The sequence below is a fragment of the Magnolia sinica genome, chromosome 7 (genome assembly GCF_029962835.1).
Source record: "Magnolia sinica isolate HGM2019 chromosome 7, MsV1, whole genome shotgun sequence".
NCBI lineage: Eukaryota > Viridiplantae > Streptophyta > Magnoliopsida > Magnoliales > Magnoliaceae > Magnolia > Magnolia sinica.
The window spans coordinates 32,406,665-32,431,344 of record NC_080579.1 but is presented as its reverse complement, the minus strand read 5'-3'; the positions used below and the strand labels follow the sequence as shown (position 1 = coordinate 32,431,344).

Below are 24,680 nucleotides of genomic sequence, written 5' to 3'. Positions count from 1 at the left end.
AGTAGGAGCATCCAAATCCCCAGTTGTATCTTCACCGAACTAGATAAATTATGCTCTATTCTTCTGTGAATTTAAATGTTGGAGAAAAATGAATTCTATATTATCATATTGAAATGAGTGAAATTTCATATGAAACTTTCTTCTTTAATGGAACATTTGTAAAAGTACCATCCAAAGTTATTGGGGGTCTTTGACATGAGGACACATTGCCCCGCTTCACATGAGCAAAATATTCTAGTGCATACCATGAACACAAACGATGAAGTAAACCCATGGAATCCAATGTTAATTAACCATAGCTCAACATACACAACATACGCACATCCCATGAAGTATAACATTCATAACATTCATTCACCTGAAACATCCATAACATTCCTAACATTCAAATTTCCCATTGAACATACTACAGTTACACAAGTCTTGTCATTCTTCTTGAAAGACTGTTCAAATACTTGGACTACAGAGCAAGGTATTCCGTAATGGTAATGGTGGCCATAATGGCCAACATCATTACCTTTATGATACGGGTTGTAACAGTTACGGTCCCTGTAACGACCGTCACGATCAATTTTTTTATTAAAAGAAAAACTGAAAAACCTGTATCTTCCCCATAACGTTGAAAAAATAAATCCGAAAAACCTTGTATCTGCCTTGTAACAGACCATTATGGGGGCTGTTATGGCTTTATAGAGGGTATAATGGTATGTTAATGGCGATTACAAGTCATTTTTTTTTGCATAACAGCTGTTACGGGCGTTACGACCCCGTAAGGTGTAACGGTTACCATGCTATAGAGTGATGTAGAAGTGCGTCGCAGAAAGCATATACATCACTAAACACTTGCAAATGTATAAAAATTGTAGCTAGGGCCTTATTGACGTCATCACCCTCTTCGCCCGACCCAGCATCCTCCACATTACTAAGTTCATCACTTTAACTCTCGTTCTCACTATTTGATGAACATTGCAACGACTCAAGTTCACTATTTGACAATCTATTCCCATTCCCCTCATCTTTGTCAAACTTGTAATTTGTAATCAACATCTTCATAGATCACTTGGACCCTTGTGATCCAGTACTTCTCCAAGACAATCTGCAAGATCTATATCGAGAATCTCGTGTTTAATAACAAGGGTCTAATCACTTGGATAATTAGACATCCCTTATGGCGGACTAACAAATCATATATGATGTGTGTTCAAAATCTAAGCCAATTCTTAGAATTTTTACCTCTTGCATATATTATTCTACTGGATCCATCTGCAATGGATTCTCCGCCATAATGAATCTTACTGTCAATATGTCAGCAGATCTATCATCATATCTTGCCGTTTATCTTCATTCACCTAAACATTAAAGATGCACAGCCATCAAAGTTGCAGTTCGATGGGTCACTGCCATATTCTTCTTAGAAAATGATGGATACTAGATCGGAAAATCTCCCATGATATGGAGAAGAATACTTGTTCATTCAAAGCAGACAGAAATGATTTGTTATGAAGCTATTTACTAAGAACATCAGAAGTCCTAGGAAGCCACTAGACAAAGTACAAGTGTGATTGGGAACCAAAAGGAGGCCTCAACAAATGAATCTGTGGATGGATCTACTGATGGATCAATAATTATTGACCAAAAAATTGCTTGATGGATCAATTGCTAGGTTAGGAGAATCAATGTAAGGGGTCTCCCCAACCGATTAGGAGAAGAGCTGATGGATTGATCAATGACTGGATTGATGATAGAATTGATTGATGGCTTAGCAGTCCAATCAATGATATGAATGTCTTGTGATCTGCCTAATGATTTGAACTGATGCTTCAAGGTCTAATGCTGAGATGGAGACTATGGCAACAGCTATGATCTACAATAAGATGGCAAAACCGACTGTTTGACAACCAACCCAATCCACCGGTTGGGTGTTTGACATAAACTTGTTTGACAGCTCTAACTCGTTTGACGACCAACCCAATCCACCTGGCATAAAGGCTATCTGAGCTGATAAGCATGTTTGACAGTTCCAACTTGTTGTTTTCCTTCCTTCCAACCAGGAGGGCTGATGCAATTCAGTAGTGGCCACAATCATGATATCCAATCAGTGCTGGGCCAAGAAATTTTCCGATGTATTAGTGGGCCCCACATAGTGAACCCCACATCATGGCCTCATTGAACTATGATTCCATATGGCACAGACTATTGGACTATTTTAGTAGTTTGTTTTTATAGAAAAAAGAAAATAATTCAGCAAGTCTTTAGGTTCCCTTCTTTAGTCACTTATTTTCCTGGCCATATTTTTGGTACTAAACAATGTCCAGATGACATGAAATTGGTCCATTTGAAAGCCTATTGAGTTAGCTTTCAAAATTAGCCCAAGATCTTGAGATTTTGACATAAATTTAGTGAGTTGAGACTGAATGACAGAAGGATTCTTTGGTTGTGACCAATGTTTTAAATATTGACGATATCGGCTGATATATCCCACGATATTTCTTGTATCCCATCTGTGTGATACGAAACACACAAGTAGTGGGATATATCCGACATGTTCAATCCATTGAGCATTTTTTATTTTCGATTTTTTTTTTTCTTCTGTAAATCATATTAAATCAATGTCAAATTGTTACAAATCCATGTTTTTTCATGTTTTGCATGAAAAATCATGGAATGGGAGCTTCGATTTTGAGATTTGGAGGGGAAGGAATGAGTTAATTGAAAAAATTTAAAAATTTCTCAATTTTTGGCAAACTGGTTGCAATATGTGTCCAAACATAAAATCAAACATGTATGTAACCTGATTTAGTGATTCTTCTTTTGCTTTTAAATGTATTGCTTTTGTTTCCACACGTCTTCTTACATTTATAAATTATATGAATAAACTTTGAATATGCTTGCATCAATTCAGTTAGACAATGCATGGATTAGGACCCCATACAAAGAAAACCTATTATGTGCACTTGTTTTTTGTAAGTGTGTATTGATGTCTTTTTTAACAATCACTAAAATTTCATTGAAAAATTTGACTAATTTCAAATGTTTCCCCATGTTTCCAACAACAACGATACATGACGCGATACAGCTGATATATCCCATGCGATAACTGATATGTATCTATATCCCAAGAGCGTGATACATAACGCGATACTGATATTTTGAACTCTGGTTGTGACTGGATTAGGTTATTTTAGTGATTAATAGGTGGTAAGATGAGAAACAATGGATGGCTAGGATACTTTAACTTTTCTTTTGTTTTGGGAAAAGCATTCATAACATGTAAAGGCTTTTTATGAAGGACTGGTGAGTAGTGGACGGGAAGAAAAAAAAATTCTTCTACTTCTTTTTATTCTTCTTCTCTTCTAATCCATGTTGGATTAACTTGTGGTTGTGATGCTCCTATTGGTAGTGCGTTTCAACCTGAAGTTTCCAGTTCGACGTGGTTTGAAACCCAAAACTTCATATTAAGGTTGCTTTGATTTAACCATACTAGATCATGGTTTGCAAGGTTTGCCCCCATGATACATGTCTCAGATGTCCTACAGTCGTGCCAGGTTGGCATGTGTGTCCTCTTGGAGAGGTACATGTGGATGGGTAGTACAGGTGTATGGCTAGCAAACCTTGAGAATTAGGTTCCATTATTCTTAGGAACTTTCCCTTTTCAATGTGCAATCTGAAGTGGGGAACTAATTGATGGTGTCTTGTGTTAGATGAGGCTTTATAAAGCTTACAAAAGATGAAAATTTGGAGATCTCTTAAATATTACACAGAAATATATGAATAAAAAGAAGAGGAAGAGGAGCTGCATGCCACTTTTGATAAGAGGGCAAGAAGGACACCCTTTTGTGGCCTCTGTATTCTCTACGCTACTCTCTTGCTTTGTTTTATCTTCTTATTTTCAGGTCTTCTTGTGAGATCTTTAATTGAATTGTAATCCTTGCATGTTTTTGACATGGATCCATTCCACATTATACGTGAACTGGTGTCCAGGGTTTACAAGTTACCTTTAGACATGGATCCATTCCACATTATACGTGAATTGGTGTCCAGGGGTTACAAGTTACCTTTAGAAATTTCTAAAGGTGATTGATGAAGTATTTTATTATCATTCGTAACCATACCATCTTTTATCTTCTAACAAGAAAAAAAAAAAGAACATCTTTTGTAGTGGGCTGAAACACAATCATATAAGCAACTTGGTTTAAATTCAAGTTGACAGTCTTGATAGTTTGTTGAACCTCCTGAGTTTAACATGTTCTAACTACATATGATTTGCTCCTATATTGTATGCATGTTTGAGCTGTATTTTCTAAGAGTGGTTGCTTTTTCTTTTCTTCTTTTTAAAAACTATCTATTAACTCTCGGAAGGTATGGCCTATGATCTAACTGAAGGTATGTCCCTCGGTAGAGTGGAATGCAACACAGGATTCCTGTAGCCAACCCCTTAATTGGGATAAGGCTTAGATGATTATTAACTTTCAGACATACTGTGACTACTAAAACTATTGGAGTGAAAAGAAAATAAGTCTAATAATATATAATGTGAATGTATAAATTTTTTTCCTTTTTGTTCCTACTTAATTTACTATTTTTTGAGGAGTTTCAGATATTATGGACGGTAATTTTATTATTATATTTATATATTAGTTATGCATATTAGAATATCGTGGTCCACATGTCAATGCAGATGGCTTTTAGTTAGCAAACATAAAAATCAATTATTTAAATGCATAAAAATGTCCAAAATTATAAGATGTGAATAATTAAATATAAAAGATTATTATTTTTTTAATTGTTATTTTTATATACGAGGAATGTGTAAGAGTGTTGCACCTGCAAATATGGACACGTGTTGACATGACACAATTTCAAAGGTATTTTCCTTTTTTGTAGGTCATAACTTGTCACAACTTGTCAGCCTATACTTCTTATATAGCTGCTGTATTTGAGTTTCTCAATGTTTTTATGAATTGGGTCTCCATGCTAGCTACATCTTCTAGATATTTGATAGCTTGCATATTCTTCTTGATAGGCATTGCTTTGACAAACCTGGATCATGGGTTTCTTGCCATTCAAGAAAGCACCAGTGGGAACATCTACATAAATATCCATGCAATGTGCCTTGTGCTAAGTTACAGATGGGGCCTCAGAGGTTATCTTCTCTAAGGCGTGCCCCACATAATTTTGTACTTGCTAGTGTGAAATATCCCATACGCCAATTGGTTTGGAGACATCCATCTTGCAGAACTTTTGCCATGTCTGTTGATCTAGAGAAGGGCACTTCCTTAGTACCACAAGGAGATGGCTCAATCGATAATGACGAATCTCTTGTAGAAGATTTATCTCAAAAGCTTCTCTCTGAACCACCAGGCTCTAATGTGGTAAACTTTGAAAAATTAAGCTATTATTTTAGAGACCCTCTTATTCTTTATTCTTTTCTGGTATGTGTGGGTTAGCCTAAAATTGCCACTTTCTATGGTAGCATTTAAAGCATTATTTTATATATGGTTCCAAGACTTTGCTATTATTTGCCAACCTGATTTTAGGATGTAATTGGTACAGATTGGTTTGAAATTAGAACTTGCTAATTCATATTATTAGAGTTTCTTTTGTGATTCCCATTTCATATATTTTCTTAATTGGTATTTTGACAATCACCTTTGATAGCTGATGCTCTCCTGAAATTTCATTATTAATCAGCAATTTGTTGCAAAATATCATGAAATTTTATGATATTTGGTGCAACAAAGTGCAACCTTAATTGAAGGTCTAGAACTAGCATGTAGCTTACGCCTCACACTTTAGAGGGGTGAACTCTATGCTACATGCTATTTGAAAACACTGATTTTTATTGTAAAACCCTAAAAATGAAAAAAATAAATGGTTTACTGTAGGACTAGTTAAATACTATGCACACACATCACCATAATAATATACTCTGCACATCCACACCTACACATGCGTGCGCACACACAACCTCCTACATGATCAATAGGACGCCGACTCCCCTAACTTGGAAATAGTTGTCCTCTAAAACTCCTAGCATTTATTCTTCTTCTATTTAGTGTTCATCCAAAAAACTTTCGGATGTGTGTTTTTCCTTCAAATGTTAGGACCAAGAGATATCTTGAGACCGCAATACGTGAAATGCATCTTCTTAGGGTATGCTAACTCTAAAAAGGGATATAGGTGCTACTTCCCTGTGACCGAAAAGAGGTATATTTCCAAGGATGTTACCCTCTTCGAGAATATCTCTTATCACAGGTGGCTACGATCTATCCCTTGTTGTGATGATGCTTTTCCTCTTCTGATCATTGATGATTCTACGAGTCCTCTCCTAGCCCAGCTTACATCTGTGGAGAAGCCACTAAAGGCGTACACTCGGAGGAAAACAGTGACCAGCCTTTACAGATGCTCAATGACCTCTACTCGTCCTCGAATTTGGTCCTTTATCTTCTTCCAAATTACTGATTTTTCTCATGCATTTCACACCCAATCAGTAACTTCGCGTCTTGCTGATCCATTTCGCTCTCTTTTAAAGCATTCATTTCTGCCATATTCTCTGTTTCTTTTCATTCTAGAGTTGCAGTTGCCTTGGTTGATCTTTGTTGGAAAGCAGTATAATGGTGGAAATGGCAACCTTTGAAAAGCAAGGACCATGAGATCAGGTAGAGTTGCCAGTTGAGAAGCATGTTGTTGGATGCAAATGGATGTACACCTTGGAGCATAATCTGGACAGCTTAGTTGCAAGGTTCAAAGCACATCTTGTGGTGAAGGGGCCCACTCAACAATTTATTGTTGACTATCACTAAATCTTCTCTTGTCGGTTGTCACCAAATTAAATTGTGAGTGCTTCTCCCTGTTGCTGCATTTCGTAACTGGATGTTAGACATGAAGAATATTTTTCTACATGCGATCTTCACAAAGAAGTGTATGTCTCCCAGAGTATGGTTTGAGAAGTTTAGTAGAGCAATTTGGTTTCCATATGAGCCCTTGTGATCATTTTGTGCTCATAGAGTGCATTGGTACCAATGTTCGCGATATTGATACTATCGGTCAATATATCGGTATCTCTGGCCAATGACACGAAACCCACACGACACCAGTCGGAAGTTTTTTTAAAAAAAGCAAAAATATTTGTATCGCGCGATATATCGTAGGATATCACAGGATGTTCTTTGATATCATTGATATTATCATACTATCATGCAATCGAAAAAAGATTTTTTTAAAAAAGAGGAAAAACTGGAGAGATTTTAGTACTAGTATACAATGTTTTAAATAACAACGATTTCAGCCAATATATCCCAGGACATATCTTGTATCCCACCTGTGCGATACGAAACGCACAAGTAGTGCGAAATATCCCACATTTTTGATCTGGTGAGCATTTTCAATTTCTGATCCCCTTTTTTGTTGAAATTATATTAAATCAGTGTCAAATGGTTATAAATCCATTGGTGCTTCATGTTTTGCATGAAAAATCATGGAGTTGGATCTTTGATTTCGATATCCATTGGTTCCTCGTGTTCTTCATGTTCTCCATGTTTTTTTTTTGCTGAAATTTTCCTTCAACCAGCTGTCAATTGAGACTAATTTCAAAGTATTTAGAAGTTTTTGATGAAATGATCATCACATACACTCTAATTTTGAAATTTGAGTGTGGGTGGTACAATTTGGAAAAAAAATGGAGATAATTCGAAATGTCCCCAATTTCTCCCAAGCACTTTGCACTCCAAACATGAAATCAAGCATGCATGAGGGCTGATCTATTGATTTGTTAAGTCCTTGTCAATTTTCTGAAAATAAAATCATTTTTCATTAAAATTAAGAAGACAAATTATTAAAATAATTTTTTTCAAAATTCCCCTTCAAATAGCTATCAATTGAGACTAATTTTGAAGTATTTAGGAGTGTTTGATGAAATGATCACAAATGCACTCTAAATGTTATGCATTCAATTTGAATATAGTTGCATTAGTTCATTCAGACAGTGCATAACTTAGGACCCTATACAAAGGAAACCTATCATGTGCACTTATTTTTTGAGATTTTATAATTTAAAGTGTGTATTAAGGTCTTTTTTAACAATCCATGAAGTTTCATTGAAAAATTCAACCATTTTCCCAATGTTCCCCCATGTTTCTCAAAAAGTGCGATAAATTACCCTATACAAACGATATATTCCGTGTGATAACTGATACATATTTGTATCCCAAGGATGTGATACGTAACACGATATTGATATTTCGACCACTGCCTGTATATGAAGATTGTGTAATCGGAAATACATCAACGGAGATTTCGGCAAGAAATCTGTAAAAAATTTCAAAATTTGGGTTTGATTGAAGAGGATTTGGGGATTTTAGGGTTCCGGAAGGTCCAGGACCCTCCCTTTTGAAAATGGCTTCTGCCCGAAGTTTGTTGAAATCGGATTGCGTACTGAGTTACTCGGTATGCTCTTATCGTACCGAGAAAACTCCGTGGGGCCATCGTAAATGTATGTGTTTTATCCACGCTGTCCAACCATTTTTCCAGCTCATATAAGGGGTTGAGCCCAAAATTGAAGCATATCCAAAGCTCAAGTGGACCATACCCTAAGAAACAATGAGAATAATGATTTCCATCGTTGAAACCTTGCTAGGCCCCACAATGATGTTTATTTGTCATCCAACCTGTTCATAAGATCACAAAAACATGGATGAAGTTAAAACATAAATATAAGCTTGATCCAAAACTTTTGTGGCCCTTAAGAATTTTTCAATGGTATACGTTCAATTCACACTGTTTTCCGTGGTGTGGTCCATCTGAGATTTGGATATGCTTCAATTTTGGGCTCAAGCCCTAAAATTATTTGGTAAAAATAGATGGAAGGAGTGGGTAAAATATATAAATCACGGTGGACCCCATAGAGTTTACTTAGATGTGTGGTTACGTGTCGTGCGAAGATGAGCGCTGACACTCCTCGATCTTCGAGTTGTACGAATGGTTCAAAGAAGATCAAAGTTACATGGGCCACACAATGATGTATTTATTATATCCACCCCGTTCATCTATTTGGTGAGATCATTTTAGATCATGAGCCCAAAAAATGAGTCATATCCAAAGCTCAAGTGGACCATACCACAAATAGCAGTAGAGACAATGATTCTCATCATTAAAACGTTTGTAGGGCCCACCATAATGTTTATTTCCCATCCAATCTGTTCATAAGGTCACACATACCTGGATGAAGAGGAAAAGGAAATATCATATTGATCCAAAACTTCTGTGACCCCAAAATGGTTTCAATGGTAGACGTTCAATCCCCTACTATGTTTTGCAGTGTAGTCCACTTGATAATTGGATCTGCCTTATTTTTCGGCTCAAGCCTTACAACTAGCTCGCCAAATGGATGGACGGTTTGGATACAACACATACCTCATGATGGGACCCACATAACTTGGTGATGTCAACACACCAACCATATTGGTGGTGTGTGGTACACCAGCCAATCAGCTTCCATCCGCATGAGGAGGGATTAAGTGAGACTCGAACGTGGATTTCCTACAAAAGCCTTTAGCAGGAAACCTAGGTGGGGCCCATCGTCATGTTTGTGAGAAATCCACTCCGTCCATTCGTTTTGTGAGCTCATTTTATGACTTCAGACAAAACGTGAGCATGATCCAAGACTCAAGTGGGCCGCACTAAAGGAAAAGGTGGGTAGGGAAATTCTACTGTTGAAACCTCCCTGGGTCGACAGTGATGTTTACATGCCATACATACCGTTCATAATATCATTCTTGCTGGGATGAACTGAAAACACAAATATTAGCCTGATTCAAAACTTCTATGGCCCCATGAATATTTCAACTGTGGATGTTCAATCCTCAAGTTTTCAGCCCACTTAAGTATTGGATCTGGCTCATTTTTGGCCTGATGTCCTAAAATGAGCTCATTTTTACGTATGGACAGAGTCGATTTCTTACAAACATCACAGTGCGCCCCACCTAGGTTCCCAGTGTAGGAACTTCATGCCAAAGGATTTTGCGTGAAATCCGCTTTTGTAAGACTCGAATCCACGGAGGTGGGTGGGACCTTGACTATGGGGCTCAGGGTGATGTATGTGTCTCAAATCCACATCGTCCAACAGTTTTGAAAGTTCATTTTAGGATATGATCCCAAAAATGAAGCAGATCCAAATCTTACGTGGGCCATACTAGTGTTCGAAATATCAGTATCGCGCAATGTATCGCACCCTTGGGATACAGATACGTTTCGGTTATCGCACGGGATATATCGTTTGTATCGCTTAATTTATCGCACTTTTTGAGAAACATGGGGAAACATTGGGAAAATGGTTGAATTTTTCAATGAAACTTCAGGGATTGTTAAAAAAGACCTTAATACACACTTTTAAATCATAGAATCTCAAGAAAGAAGTGCACATAATAGGTTTCCTTTGTATAGGGTCATAAACTATGCATTGTCCAATTGAACCAAGACCACTATATTTAAATATGATGTAAAACATTTATAAATGTATTAAGACATGCATGAAAATACAACCAATTGATAAGGTCATACATATTTGGATGAATGACAAACAAATATCACCTTGATGTAAAACTTTTGTGGCCCACAAAAGGTTTTCAATGGTCATTAATTACTCTTTTATGTAGCGCGGTCGACCTGACTCTTTTATCTTATCCATTTCTGGGACCATGGTCTAAAATAAGTTGAAAAAGCATATAAACGGCGTGGATATACAATTCATACATCAAGGTGGCCCCTACAGTAAGGGGTCCCATTCACATTGCTGGTTCGAAGGTCTCACTCAAGTTGGGCTTCACTGGTACCTAGCAAGAGATAGATGGACCTATTAGGGATTGTATGGGGCCCACTATATTATATATGTTTTATCTACGTCGTCCATACATTTTGACGGGTCATTTTAGGGCATGATCCTAAAAAAGAGGTAGATTTAAGGCTCAAGTGGACCACACCACATTAAATAGTGGTGATTGAGTCATTTGCTGCCAATCTGTTCGAAACGTTGTAGGGCCCATCTTGATGTTTATTTGGCTATCCAACCTGTTCATAAGGTCATATTGACCTAAATGAAGGTAAAAAATAAATATCGGCTTGATCCAAAACTTGTCCCTACCAAAAAGTTATCAATTGTAAGTGTTCAATCTCCACTGCTTCCTGTGGTGCGGTCCACTTGAGCCTTAAAAAGGTCCCATTTTTTTTATGATTGATGCCTTAAAATGATCTTCTAGATTGAATGGACAGATTGGATAAAACATATACATCAAGTGGACCTCATAGCCCCGCAGGGGAGTTCGTCTCTAGCTAACGCCGCGAGGAAGGGGAAGCTGAGTGGCGGGTGTACCACACACCATCGACCTGGTTGGTGTGTTAACGTCACCAAGTTCTGTGGGTCCCATCATGAGGTATGTGTTATATCCAAACCATCTGTCCATTAGGCGAGCTTGTCATAAGGCTTGAGCCTACAAATAAGACAGATCGAAAGATCAAGTGGACCATATTGTAAAAAGCAGTGGGGGATTGAGATTGAACGTCTACCATTGATTCCCTTTTAGGGGTCACAACAGGTTTGGATCAATATGATATTTGTTTTTCCTCTTCATCCAGGTTTGTGTGACCTTATTAACAGATTGGATGGAAAATAAACGTCATGGTGGGCCCTACAAATGTTTTAACGGTGAGAATAATTGTCCCCACTTCTATTTGTGGTGTGGTCCACTTGAGCTTTGGGTATGACTCGTTTTTGGGCTGATGCTCTAAAATGATCTCAGAAAATAGATGAATGGTGTGGATATAATAAATACATCATTTTGGTGGCCATTTTACATTGATCTCCTTTGGAACGTTCGTACAACTCGGAGTTGAGGAGCGTGTGCTGGAAAGACACATACCACACCAGTTGAGTAGCCATTGGCTACTAAAGTGATGTCACCAAGTTCCGTGGGCCCACCATAATGTAAGTGTTATATCCACACCATCCATCATTTTGGAGAGATCATTTTAGGGCATTAGCCAAAGACTGAAGTAGATCCAAAGCTTGAGTGGACCCACCACAGAAAACAATGGGGATTGAATGCCCACCATTAAAAACTTCTTGGGGGCCACAGAAGTTTCCGATCAAGCTGATATTTATGTTTTCTCTTTTTTCATGTTCGTGTTAACTTATTAACAGGTTGGATCACAAAAAAAAATAATCTCATGATGGCCCTAGGAAGGTTTCAATGGTGGACATCACTGTCTCTACTGTTTTATGTGGTGGGGTCCACTCGAGATTTGGGATTGCCTCGTTCTTTGTCTCATTCCCTAAAATGATCTCTCCAAAATGATGGATGGTGTGGATACAACACATACATCATGGTGGGGCCCACAAAACTTCCTGACGTCACTTTAGTTGTGCCACTCTACTTGTCAGTAGCTAATTCGCAGCCATTTTCGAAACAGAAAGGGTTTTGGAAGGATTGGAACCCTAAAATCTCTCAAAAATCCCCAAATTCCCTCATTCAAACCCAAATCTATAGGATTTTTTGATAGATTTCTCGCCGAAACCTTGTGCATAATTTGAATCTTACTTCTATTTGAAGCAAAAAGGTAAGATATCGAGATTGTTGAATTCAAAGCTCTTCTTCTTCCTTTTTTTTTTCCAATTTTTTTTTTTTTTTTTTGGTAATTATGCAAGCTAAAAGGAATAAATCTACAGATAATATCTGTGATATCGCAAAAAATGGTGCGATATCGTGCGATATATCGCACGATTCATAGAAATCTTTTTTTTTTTTTTTGAAAATTTTTGAAGGATTTCCGGTGGATATCGTGTCGTTGGCTAGCGATAACGATAATATCGGCCAATAGTATCGATATTGCAAACACTGGGCCATCCTACAAGAAACAGTAGTGATTGAATCCCCACAATCATAAACTTTATGGAGGCCACCATAATGTTTCTTTGCTGTCGAACCTGTTGATAAGGTCGCAAAGATCTGGATGAATAGACCACATGAATATCAGATTGATTTAAAACTTTTGTGGCCCATGAGAAGTTTTTAGTGATTGATTACCACTATTTCCTATATTATGGTCCATTTGAGACTTGGATCTGCTTCATTTTTTTAATCATTCCCTAAAATGAGCTTTCAATATGTATGGACAATGTGGGTCATATGAGATTTGGATCTGCTTCATTTTTTTATCTCATGCCATAAAATAGTCTGAAAAAAATGTATGGATGACCTAGATAGGACACATACATCATGGTGGGGCCCACATAGCAGTGTCAGTAGCCACCTCGCTATCAGTAGGCAATCTGCGCTAGGGTCGTGGCCACATCATGATGGGTCCACTTGAACTTTGGATCGACCTCATTCTTTAGTTCCTATGCGCACAAGATTGTTGATTCGTGGAGCAGTACTATTTTCAGCCCTGTCGAGATGGAGACGATGATTACGAGCCACCGTGCAACTCTATGTGGGTATTGGCCACAACCAGTCCACATCATTGATAATAATATATATTTCTCAATTTTTACTTCTTCTTTTACTTTTCAATGAATTGGTTGTGTTTTCATGCATGTCTTTGATACATTTATAAATGTCATTTATTCAATTTAAATATAGTTGCATTAGTTCAGTTAAACATCGCATAACGTAGGACCCTGTATAAAGGAAACTTTTTATTTGCACATTTTTTTGAGATGTTATGATTTAAAAGTGTGTATTAAGGTATGTTTTAACAATCCCTGAAGTTTCATTAAAAAATTCAATCATTTTCCCAATATTTCCCCATGTTTCCCAAAAAGTACAATAAATTATGCGATATAAACGATATATCCCATGCGATAACCGATATGTATTTGTATCCCAAGAGTGTAATACATAGCGCAATACTGATACTTCGAACATTGATTGGTACATAGCCATCCTCATCATTCATGTTGATGATATTATTATCAGTGGTGATAGTGATGTGGTATTAGCAATTGTTAAATCATTCTTGGCCAGACCGGTACCTTTGATATTAAGGACATGGGTTTGTTATTATATTTTCTTGTGATTGAAGTGGTTCGATAAAAAAGGGTCCGTCATTTCTCAGAAAAAATTTCTCTGATCTCCTTACAGAAATGGGGATGTTGGGCACCTGTCCATCAGAGAATCCTATAGAGGTAAATCATCTCCTCCATGATACAGAGTCAAAGGCTTTTAGTGATTCAGGAATGTATTACATTTAGTGGCAAAGCTCATTTAGTTAATAATGACTTGTAAAGACATCGCCTATGTTGTGAGTGTCACCAGTCAAGTCATGCAATCCCCTTGTTCTCATCATCTCGAGTCTGTCTAACATATTCTTTGCTATTTGAAGACTGCTCCACTCCATACAAGGGATTACTATATTCCGATCATGGTCACCTTAATTTGAGTGGGTATTGTGATGCAGATTGGGCATGCTCCTCTAAAGTCTAATGATAGGTAAGCCCATAAGTTGTTACTGTACATTTGTTTGGAGTAATCTTGTCACATAGAAAAGTAAAAAAGCAAACTGTTTTGGCTCACTCTTCTGCTGAGGCAGAACATCTTTCGATGGCCCATGCGATATATGAGATTATCTGGCTTTGCTCTCTTTTTCAGGAAATGGATTTTGTGATCCCCACCTTTTGTCCTTTATATTGTGACACTCAAGCTACCATCCATATTCCCTCTTACCTAGTATTAGACCAGAGGACCAAACACATTAAAGTTGACTATCATTTTCATGAGAGGAAAGATCTTATCAGAGGAGCTGTGCATCTGTTTGTTCATTCCAATGCTCAGTGAGTGGATATTCTCACCAAAGCTAATAGTCCCTTGCACCTTTAGGAGATTGTTGGCAAGCTGTGCATTTGTAATATCTATGCTCCAACTTGAGGGGGATTGTAAGAGATTGTGTGCATGTGTGTGTGGATGTGAGCGTATGTGTGGGATATAGGGCTATTATTGTTGGGGTGCTGTATAATTATATGTGCTACTATTGGGCACCGTGTTATTTTGTTATTAGGGCCTTGTTAATAATATGCATAAGGTGATAGAGAAGGAAACTTTTTACATCCTTTCTCTCCCACACCTCTCTCTTCTCCTCTCTCCTTCCACCCTTCACTCTACCATGTAATCTAACACCTAGCATTTTAATCACTAATTAGATTAATAAGATATCCAAATTGAATTATACTAATATGAACGTAGTCAACATATCAAACTTTGGAATTTGCCGTAGCCCTTGACTAATGAATGTGAAGAGATGGGTTAGCTGGTTCGAGTTTGGCTCTTCCAGTTTATGAGAGATGTATGGATTTGCTAATTAGGGTTTGATTTGCACTTCATTTAGGATGGTTAGGTTTAAATATGAGAGAAGAGGTGGACCTGTTAGGGTTCAACTTCAAGGGATTAGAAGGCAATGATAAAGAAAGTGAGATAGGTACATAAAATTAAGAGGACTGATTTGGGATTTTTGATAGAAAATGAGTGCATGATTTGTGATATTAGTGATACAATGGCCTTTGAAAATGCATCAAATGTAAGGGGAAAGGGGACAAACTAAATTTAGTAATTCAGGATTGGCATTTTATGTTCAATATCTGTACCTCAGCATGAAGGAAAGTAAGAAAGACTAAGTACAATAATCATGTGAAATTGCACGTGGTGTAGGCTACCACGGCTACACGAGGAAGCTTGGTGGAGTTATAGAATGAAGGCTATCGGAATGAGTGATTAGGACCAAATAAAAGTTATGCCTTTAACACACAATTGCTTACTTAAACTAATATGCCAATAAAACTAAGCAATGCAATTAACTCCAAGGTTTTTAATCCAATAGAGGGTCCAATCACATAGACTACAATAGATATGCCATTTAAGCAGTTAGTCTATAAATGATAGTGTACATGTGTGCGTGGGATGTGCTAACTATTAACTCCCAGCATTCATTTAATCATGCATACATATAATTTATCAAATCAAATCCACAAGCATAATTAAACAAGTGCTCAAAAGACAATCCCAAACACAGGCATGCATAGTGGTTCGGTTTCCTACTCCACTCTCGACGGATGTACTCAACCTATGAGCGTACCGGATTTCACTATTGGAGGTTTTAAATCAGGTTCACCTCTAACCTTTACAAGCGTACACTCTTGTCAGAGGCCTACACAAGGACTTACCCACGTACTCACCCGTGTCGGTGGTCTACGCAAGGACTTACCATGTACACACCCATGTTGGTGGCTTACACAGACTTACCCACGTACACACCTGTGTTAGTGGCCTACATAAGGACTTGTACACGTAGTCACCTGTGTCGGTGGCGATTTGGTCCTACACAAGAACCTATGTGAGTTTGGGTTAAAAACTATACACTCAATTCTACACGAGGAAGGAGTGTGTGAACTCTTACAATTTGACAACTTATTGGATTGGGCTCCTTTTGTAGCACTTTCTTGGGTAGCTTGATTGTTGCTCTCCCATGCTTCATTCCGCTCCCATTGTGCTCCTCCAATCATTGATGCCGATGCTTCAGCTCCAAGATCAAACACCCTGCATGCGATGCTCCTTTGAGATGACCAAGATGATAAGAGGTTGGGTGAATCTCCTACAATTGATGGAAAGTTGAAATGCTTGGGAAGTCACGTAGAAGGGTCTTATAAAGAGTTTAGAAAGGGATTTGACTATAGGTGTAATGTCCAATCTTTAGAAAGGTGAGAATTCATCCACATCTTCGAATATGAGCATGAAATGCTCATTAGAGTGAAGGATCACATGAAGATTGGCATGGAACTCTTTGGATGGAGGTATAGGATGTGTGGTATGAGTGTGAAAACACATGGCCTCTATTTGTACTGAAAACCCTTATCAAATGCCATAGGTTCAAATGCCTTATATAAAGGAACCAAGTTCCAGCGGTAAAAAAACGGGTAGAAAATGGCTGGTTTGATCAATCGAGCGATGCCTTCGATCGATCGAACTCCCCTTCGATGGGATCGAAGGCTGGTTCGATGGCATTGAAAAATTCCAGAAAATTATCAATTTGTTGTTGGACATTTCTGGGCACCTTTGATTGATTGAGACCAATTGAGGATCGCTCGATGGGATCGAACACTACATGAAAACTGCTGCTTTGGGCATATGATTTCACAGCAGCTTCGCACATCTTGTAGCCTTACTTATCATGTTCCAATTAAGCTTCTAAGGCTAAGGGATGATCAACAAGGTTTACCTACAGGGTTAGGATCATCTAGAGGTTCAAGGGTTAGGGTCACCAAGGCACCTCATTTATCTGTTCTTTGCTCCTTGATGCTCCACGTCCACTTATATCTTCGGTCTTCAGCTTCCAAGGGCTCAATCGATTACATGACACATGGACTTACGTGATTGACAAACAAGGTGTACAAATCAGTGCACTAACATCATGAACAATTGAAATTGAATCCTTTATATAGAGAGGGGCGGATGTAGCGAAGTGGATCAAGGCAATGGATTGTGAATCCACCATATGCGGGTTCAATTCCTGTTATTCATCTTTCAGTCCTTTGATTCTCTTTTTTCCCCTTTTGTAAAGACTAAAAAACCTATTCGATTTTCAATATCCCTATTTACGGCGATGAAGAATCAAACTATCACTATTTTGTAAATGGATAAGTAAATAAAGAGTGGCTTCCATGATTTCTATGGTTACTTATTAAAGAGTGAGGCCCTCATTATACACCAGAGCCCCTTCCCTCATTTAATCAGTGTTACTGGTTGCTTTGGTAACTTGTAGGAAATTTACTCATGACCAGTGTTTTAAATATCGGTATCGCGTTACGTATTGCACCCCTAGGATACAAATGCGTATCAGTTATCGCATGGGATATATCATTTGTATTGGGTAATTTATCACACTTTTTGGGAAACATTAAGAAAATGGTTGAATTTTTCAATAAAACTTTAGGGATTGTTAAAAAAGACCTTAATACATACTTTTACACCATAACATTTGAAAAAAGAAGTGCACATAACATGTTTCTTTTGTATAATGTCCTAAGCTATGAGCTATTTGACCGAACTAATGCAACTATATTCAAATTGAATGCATAACATTTATAGTGTATGTGATGATCATTTCATCAAACACTCCTAAATACTTCGAAATTGGTGTAAATTGATAGCTGGTTGAAGGGAAATTTCAAAAATATATATTTTGATAACTTTTTTTTTTTAAAAAAATTAAAAATGATTTTTATGTTTTAAAAATTGACAAGGATTTAATAAATCAGTATATCAGCCCTCATACATGATTTCATGTTTGGGATGCAACATTGCAAGCAATTTGGGAGAAATTGGGAAAATTTTGAATTTTTTCCAAATTGGACCACCTACACTAACATTTCAAAATAAGAGTGTATGTGATGACCATTTCATCAAATACTTTTAAATACTTCGAAATTAGCCTTGATTGATAGCTGGTTGAAAGAAAATTTCGAAAAAAAAAATGGAGAACGTGAAGAACTAATGGATATTGAAATCAAAGCTCCAACTCCCTGATTTTTCATGCAAAACACGAAGAACCAATGGATTTGTAACCACTTGAAACTGATTTAACATAATTTCAAGACAAAGAAGGAATTGGAAATTGAAAATGCTCACCGGATCGAACATATGGGATATATCGGCACTACCTATGCGTTTCGTATCACACAGGTGGGATGTAAGATATATTGTTGGATATATCGGCTGATATCGTCGATATTTAAAACATTGCTCGTGACGATGATGCAGTTGTATATGTAAACCCTTGCGTGAAAACTGAAAATAGGTAGAATTCATCCATAAAAAAGATATAAAAAACGAATAAGTTGAAAACAATATCTTTAAATAAGGATGCTAAAAAATGGAACGACAAACAACCAATAAAATAGAAATAAAATGTTTGCATCAACCAATATCAACATCAATAGATATCTCTCTTTATGGATAGGTCAATCAAAACAATTTGTGAACGAAGTGAGAAAAAAAAAGATGGTAAGATTGATGTAATAACAAATAAATTTTTTGGTTAAACTCCACTAGAGTGCCTCATACTTCTAATAGGCCATGAACTAGACTAGAATCATTCTCAATGAAACCATTAGAAGATTTCCATTCTTTTTATCGGGCCTGGTTGGAGACCAAAGATCTCGAGTGACAGACTCAGTAGAGCAACTGAAAAGATACATAAGTATTGTTAATTCATTCTTGCTTGTTTCAAGTTCGAAGTACCATTTGTACCAAGGTGTTCTGTATCCGTTATGATACGCCCGTAAAGGTTGATACATATAAGTAACGGCCATGACTGTTACGCGATACAGGGGTGAAATGGGGAAGTTGGTTTTTTGAGACCGTATCAGGCGTTATGGTGGCCGTAAAGGCCATTACGGGGCATAACAACGGTTACTCCCATAACGGTAAAAAAGTGGTCAATTTGTTTCTCTTTAAATCCAAAATTTCCTCTTTTTTCCTCTCTCTCTCTCTCTCTCTCTCTCTCTCTCTCTCTCTCTCTTTTCATTTTTTACTTTTCTCATTCCAAAAACTCTCCTAGATAATTTTTACAACAGATTTCGACCACTCTTAATATAGCTTTTAAGATTAAAACTGTAGATTGGAGTGATTTGAGCGAATAGAAGCTCCGTGGCCTTTTTTTCAAAAAAAAATAAAAAATGAAAAAGTAGTATTTATGCCCCCCACCTTTTTTCTTATTTTTTCTTATTTCTAGTTCTAATGCTTGATTGCGATGTGTAAACAATAGAGACATAATCATACTAAAAAAATTCACTAGACAGCCCGGTACAACACTCTTACCAAAGAGTGGACCATTACACTACCATAAACATGTTCAAAAAATAAAATAAAAATGAATACATATTTGGAATATTTACATTATTCTTGATTTTCTGGATATTTTTTCAGAATTTTTCAGGCAAAAGAAAATTTTCAACCATTATGGGGGTCATAATGGTCTTTACGCCCTCGTATTGGCTGTTATGGCCGGTACCCGTATCGGTAATGATGGTGACTGTTACACCACCATTACTGGTGATCGTTACGCCACCATTACCGATATAGGATACCTTGATTTGTACAAATAAGAATCCCCATATGTGGTTTTTTTTTTCATATAATATAGATCTTTGGGGCAATTACTTAGAAGTATATTTTGTGCAACAACCCTCCTATTTGATAGAAATGGACCCCATGAGATCAATGCTTTAATGGTTTTCGCTTCAACTACAGCGAAGGAGGCCCTTGAAGAACTAACAAAAGGCCGTTGAATGCCTCCAGTTCACCTTTGTTCAACATGTTGTGAATATAGTCCCTTCTGCCCCACATAATGGGATCTTCCAAAAAAAAAAAGAAGAAAAAAAAAAGGAAAAGAAAAGCTCCTAGTCCTATACAACTTGTAGAGTGTGGGTCATCCATATACCCCTCAGCCCAAAGAGGTTGCCTTCTTATCTACAGAAAAGGAAAAACAGTCATTCTTCAATTAATGAAGGTGGTGCTCCTACATGTTCCTTCATTCAGGCTCATCAATGCCACATGGGGTGGAAGCTTGTGTTAGGACCTATGGTGAACCGTTTAAAGCTAGAGGGATAATTCTTTTGTGTATGCTTCTATTGGGTTTATGCTGATCAGTTTGCAAGGGAGGAAACAGCTGGATATTCAACAAAAGGAAGACTCGAGTGGTGGAAAATATAGAAGAGTGGCCCTATCAAATGGGTTGTTATCAAATCCAATTTTCATAGCATTCCCGCTTTCACATTTACTATAAATCCTTTGGTTGTAAATATGAGGCCAATAAAGAAATTATTATTGATGGGTGGCATTGTCCACCTTTTAGGTAGTGGAAGTTCAATTTTGATGGTTCTCCTCTAGGTAATTCATGGCCTTGTGGGATAAACAATAATTTGAGAAATTGGCGAGTGTGGGATTCACTAGTCTTTTCCCAAACCTGCTGGAAGGGATAATTACTAGAAGTGGAAAGGTTGGCTCTTAAGGAAGGTAGAATTTCTCCAAATCTTCTCTAGGTTGGTGATTGTTGAGGGAGTTTCTATTAACATCTTTGCTTTGGTGCTCAAATTTTAGTTGGAGTCATTGAGTGCATCTTACATATACAAGCTCCGGGACATTCCTTGAGGTTCGATATTTCATTTACCCATGTCGTAGGGGCAAATAGCTTGGAGTTGGTGGGCTAATGTTAAAATCTTCCAGATTTTGTGTGGGTCCCACTTTGGATCTGACCATGAGATCCCCCTAAGCTCCCATAGATTGGGAGATCCTACATCTTGGTTGTTCTTCAGTTGAATGTGAACTGTTGTTGTTTCTCTTACTAACAGTATTTGCAGGCCACTAAGTAGAACATTAACATTATCCGTATTTGAGATTTTCTCGTTTGATAGTTCCCTATCCACTGAACGGACGAGTTATCTAGATCATGGGAAGCTTGGGTCCCACTTGCTAAGCTGAAAACTTGCACTTGCTAAGCTGAAAACTTGAGAATACTTGGCATATCCTGAGGTTGAGTATACTGTGCAAGCATGATGTTCATGGTTCAAAGCCAGCTTACATATGCTTCATTGAGCCATTTCTAATATGTGTCCACTATGGACAGTCCATCCATAAAAAAAATTACGTGATAAAAAAATTCTCAGCCTTCATCCATTGCCAGAAGAAAATAGATACTCAAGAGAAAATGCAGCAATAGTGTGTATTCAAGTAAAAATTGCCAAAGGTTTTTATTTATTTTTTTATTTTTATTTTTTTATTTTTACATTTTGTTTCCTTATGTTAATGGATTTGAAAAGAATGCCAAAGGTTTAATGAATCAGATCTCACAATCTAAAAAGTTTGGTGTTTGGGGTATCCATAGCAGACTCATTGTATCAACTATTTCATATATATATGTGTGTGTGTGTGGGAAATGGTACTATAAGGTCGACCTCATGGGAACTTCCCATGAGGTCAAGCTGTGTGGGCCCCACCGTGATGTGCGTCAAACATCAACACCGTGCATTTGATGGTTCCCATTTAGGTTATGAGATATCCCAAAAATCAGCCGTATACGGAAATCAGGTGGGCCTTACCATCTAAAACCATATGAAGACATGCCTAAAACATATAAAAGCACTTGGAAGGGCCCACCTGAGTTTTGGATGCGGCTGAAACTTGGTCTGACCCCTCATCCAAGTGGGACACACACAATGGATTGGTTGGATTTGTGAACCACATCTCGGTGGTGGGCCCAATAAATGATTATGAATGTTTTAATGGGAGGGTAACCCCTCCCAACTGTTGTATGTGGTGTGGCCCACCCAAGTCATGGATTGACTTGATTTTTAAGTCCATGGCCCACCATGGAATGGTGCATGGATTGACTTGATTTTTAAGCCCGTGGCTCACCATGGAATGGTGCATCTGACTGATAGGGTGGATGTTTGACACACATCACGGTTGGGCCCACAGCTCGACCTCATGGGAAGTTCCCATGAGGTTGACCTCATTGTACCATTTCCGTATATATGCACACACACACACACACACATATGAGAAATGCTCACACACAACTAGTTGGACTGTCCAACTAGTTGCCTCATTTAAGGAGAAATTAATGTCAATAAATGTCCTCGATGAAAGTTATTTCAAGGAGGAAAAGGAATTGTTGGCTTAGGTGGGCCCGCTATGGCATTAAGTCGAAATCCACCCAACCGTCAGTTGCATCACCCCATGATAAACCCATGGCCTGAAAATCAGCCCCATCCATGGTTATAGTGGACCACACGATTGGAAATAGTATACATAAAAAGATCACCCTCCAAATTGTTTCCCTTGGTGTGGCCCAGTTGAATAGTGTATGGGCCTGCTTTTTGGGTCTTGGGCCAATGTTTTGGTGTGGCATCTAATGGTTCGAGTGGATTTCACATGACCATTGCGGTGGGCCATGTAAAAATCAAGGGTGGACGTCTCCCCGAATTGTTTTCATTAGTACGGCCCACTTGTCTGCCCATCAACATGATTGTTTTTGGCTTTGAGCCCAACATAAGATTACACATCTAATGGTTACAGTGGATCTCACGTATAAATCATGGTGGGCCACTTAAAAAATGAAGGGCGGGCCACAACACTGTGAATGTTAATTCTTGTAAAAGTGTCACCTTCCCGAGAATAATGGAGTGGATCAGGTTTTACTTGGGTAGCATCGTATTAGAACTCTCCCCAACTTTGAGCCCCACCTAAAAATGAAGGAGATCCAAATCACAAGTGGACCACACCATAGGAAACAATGGACATTGAACACTCACCATTAAAAGCTTCCTAGGGCCCACAATAATTTTTACTTGCCATCCAACCTGTCGACAAGGTCACAAGCACTTGGATAAAGGGAAAACAAAAATATAAGCTAGATCCAACTTTTGTGGCCCCAAGAAGTATTTAATGGTCAATCACCACTGCTTCCTGTGTTGTGGTCCACATGAGATTTGGATCTATGTCCTTTTCGGTACATAACCTAAATTGGTCGAGAAAACTAATGGACGACGTGGATAAAAAACACATGCATCAAGGTGGCCGCATGGTTAGGAAAAGACCCCACTAGAGTGTTACCCAAGTTACACCGAAGCCCGACTGGGATTATGTGGATTGCGTAGCATAGAACCTTATGGGTATCGTGTTGATGTGGCAAAGTTCTGTGGGCCCCACCATGATCTATATATTATATCTACACCGTCCATCCATTTTTTCAGATCAATTTTGGGGCATAATCCAAAAAAATGGGCAGCTCCAAAGATCAAGTGGACCACACCATATATGGCATTGGAGACAGTGACGCCCATGGTTGAAACCTTCCTAGGTTATTAAAGAAAAGTGGCCTTCCAGATCATTCCTTTACTCATTAAAATTGTCTTTCAGGAGCTTAGATTAGGTCACTTGATCATAATTCTATCTTTCAAAATGAATGAGTTGGTGTTCAAAATGTGTTTTTGACATGAAACACCCCCATTGGACGAGGGCTACTGCCTGCTCTGATTCACCTCCAGGATACTCATATGCATGCGTATGCGAGGAAAGCGAAGCGAAGTGTAGAGATTTGAAGCGTTTTAGAGTTGTGGTTCAAATGTGAGGCTTCATCGATTGAGAACACCCGTAAAAAGAATGACAAATTCCTAAATTGAATTGCTAGGCAAAAGAGGAATGAGTTAGGAACACATTGTGAACACTAAGTCATTCATTTTGAGAGATAGAATTATGATCAAGTAACCTAATCTAAACTCCTTAAAGACAATTTTAATGAGGAAAGGAACGATATGAAAGGCCACTTTTCTTTAAGAAAACCTTGATTTCAGATACCCCAATGATGGATGGTATTACAGAGAAGCTTCATTTGAAGATTCTATGTAGTCAAATTCTCTTCTGTTTTTGACATTAAACGCCCCCGTAGGATGAGGACTATTGCTTGCTCTGATTCACCTCTGGGATACTTGTGAGGAATTGAGTAAGGGGGGACATGTCAAAATCCCCCAACTCGCAATTCTGAATTTGATGAGGAATTGAGTATAGGCTGACCTCTCCACAATTTTGAAAAAAAATTATTGCCAAAAAATGCACTCATGGTCTTTATTTTCCATTCAACTT

The 24,680-nt window shown here is 37.9% G+C and overlaps 1 protein-coding gene across 4 annotated transcripts in view; it reads left to right on the top strand.

The window, feature by feature from the left end:
* Window positions 1-24,680, top strand: part of LOC131251277 (protein PTST, chloroplastic) — an 89,889-nt gene that overhangs the window by 5,744 nt on the left and 59,465 nt on the right. For all 4 annotated transcript variants that reach the window (XM_058251901.1, XM_058251899.1, XM_058251898.1 and 1 more), the window contains exon 3: window positions 5,024-5,372. In XM_058251901.1, the coding sequence (XP_058107884.1) occupies window positions 5,024-5,372 (349 nt within the window). The remainder of the gene's footprint in view (window positions 1-5,023; window positions 5,373-24,680) is intronic.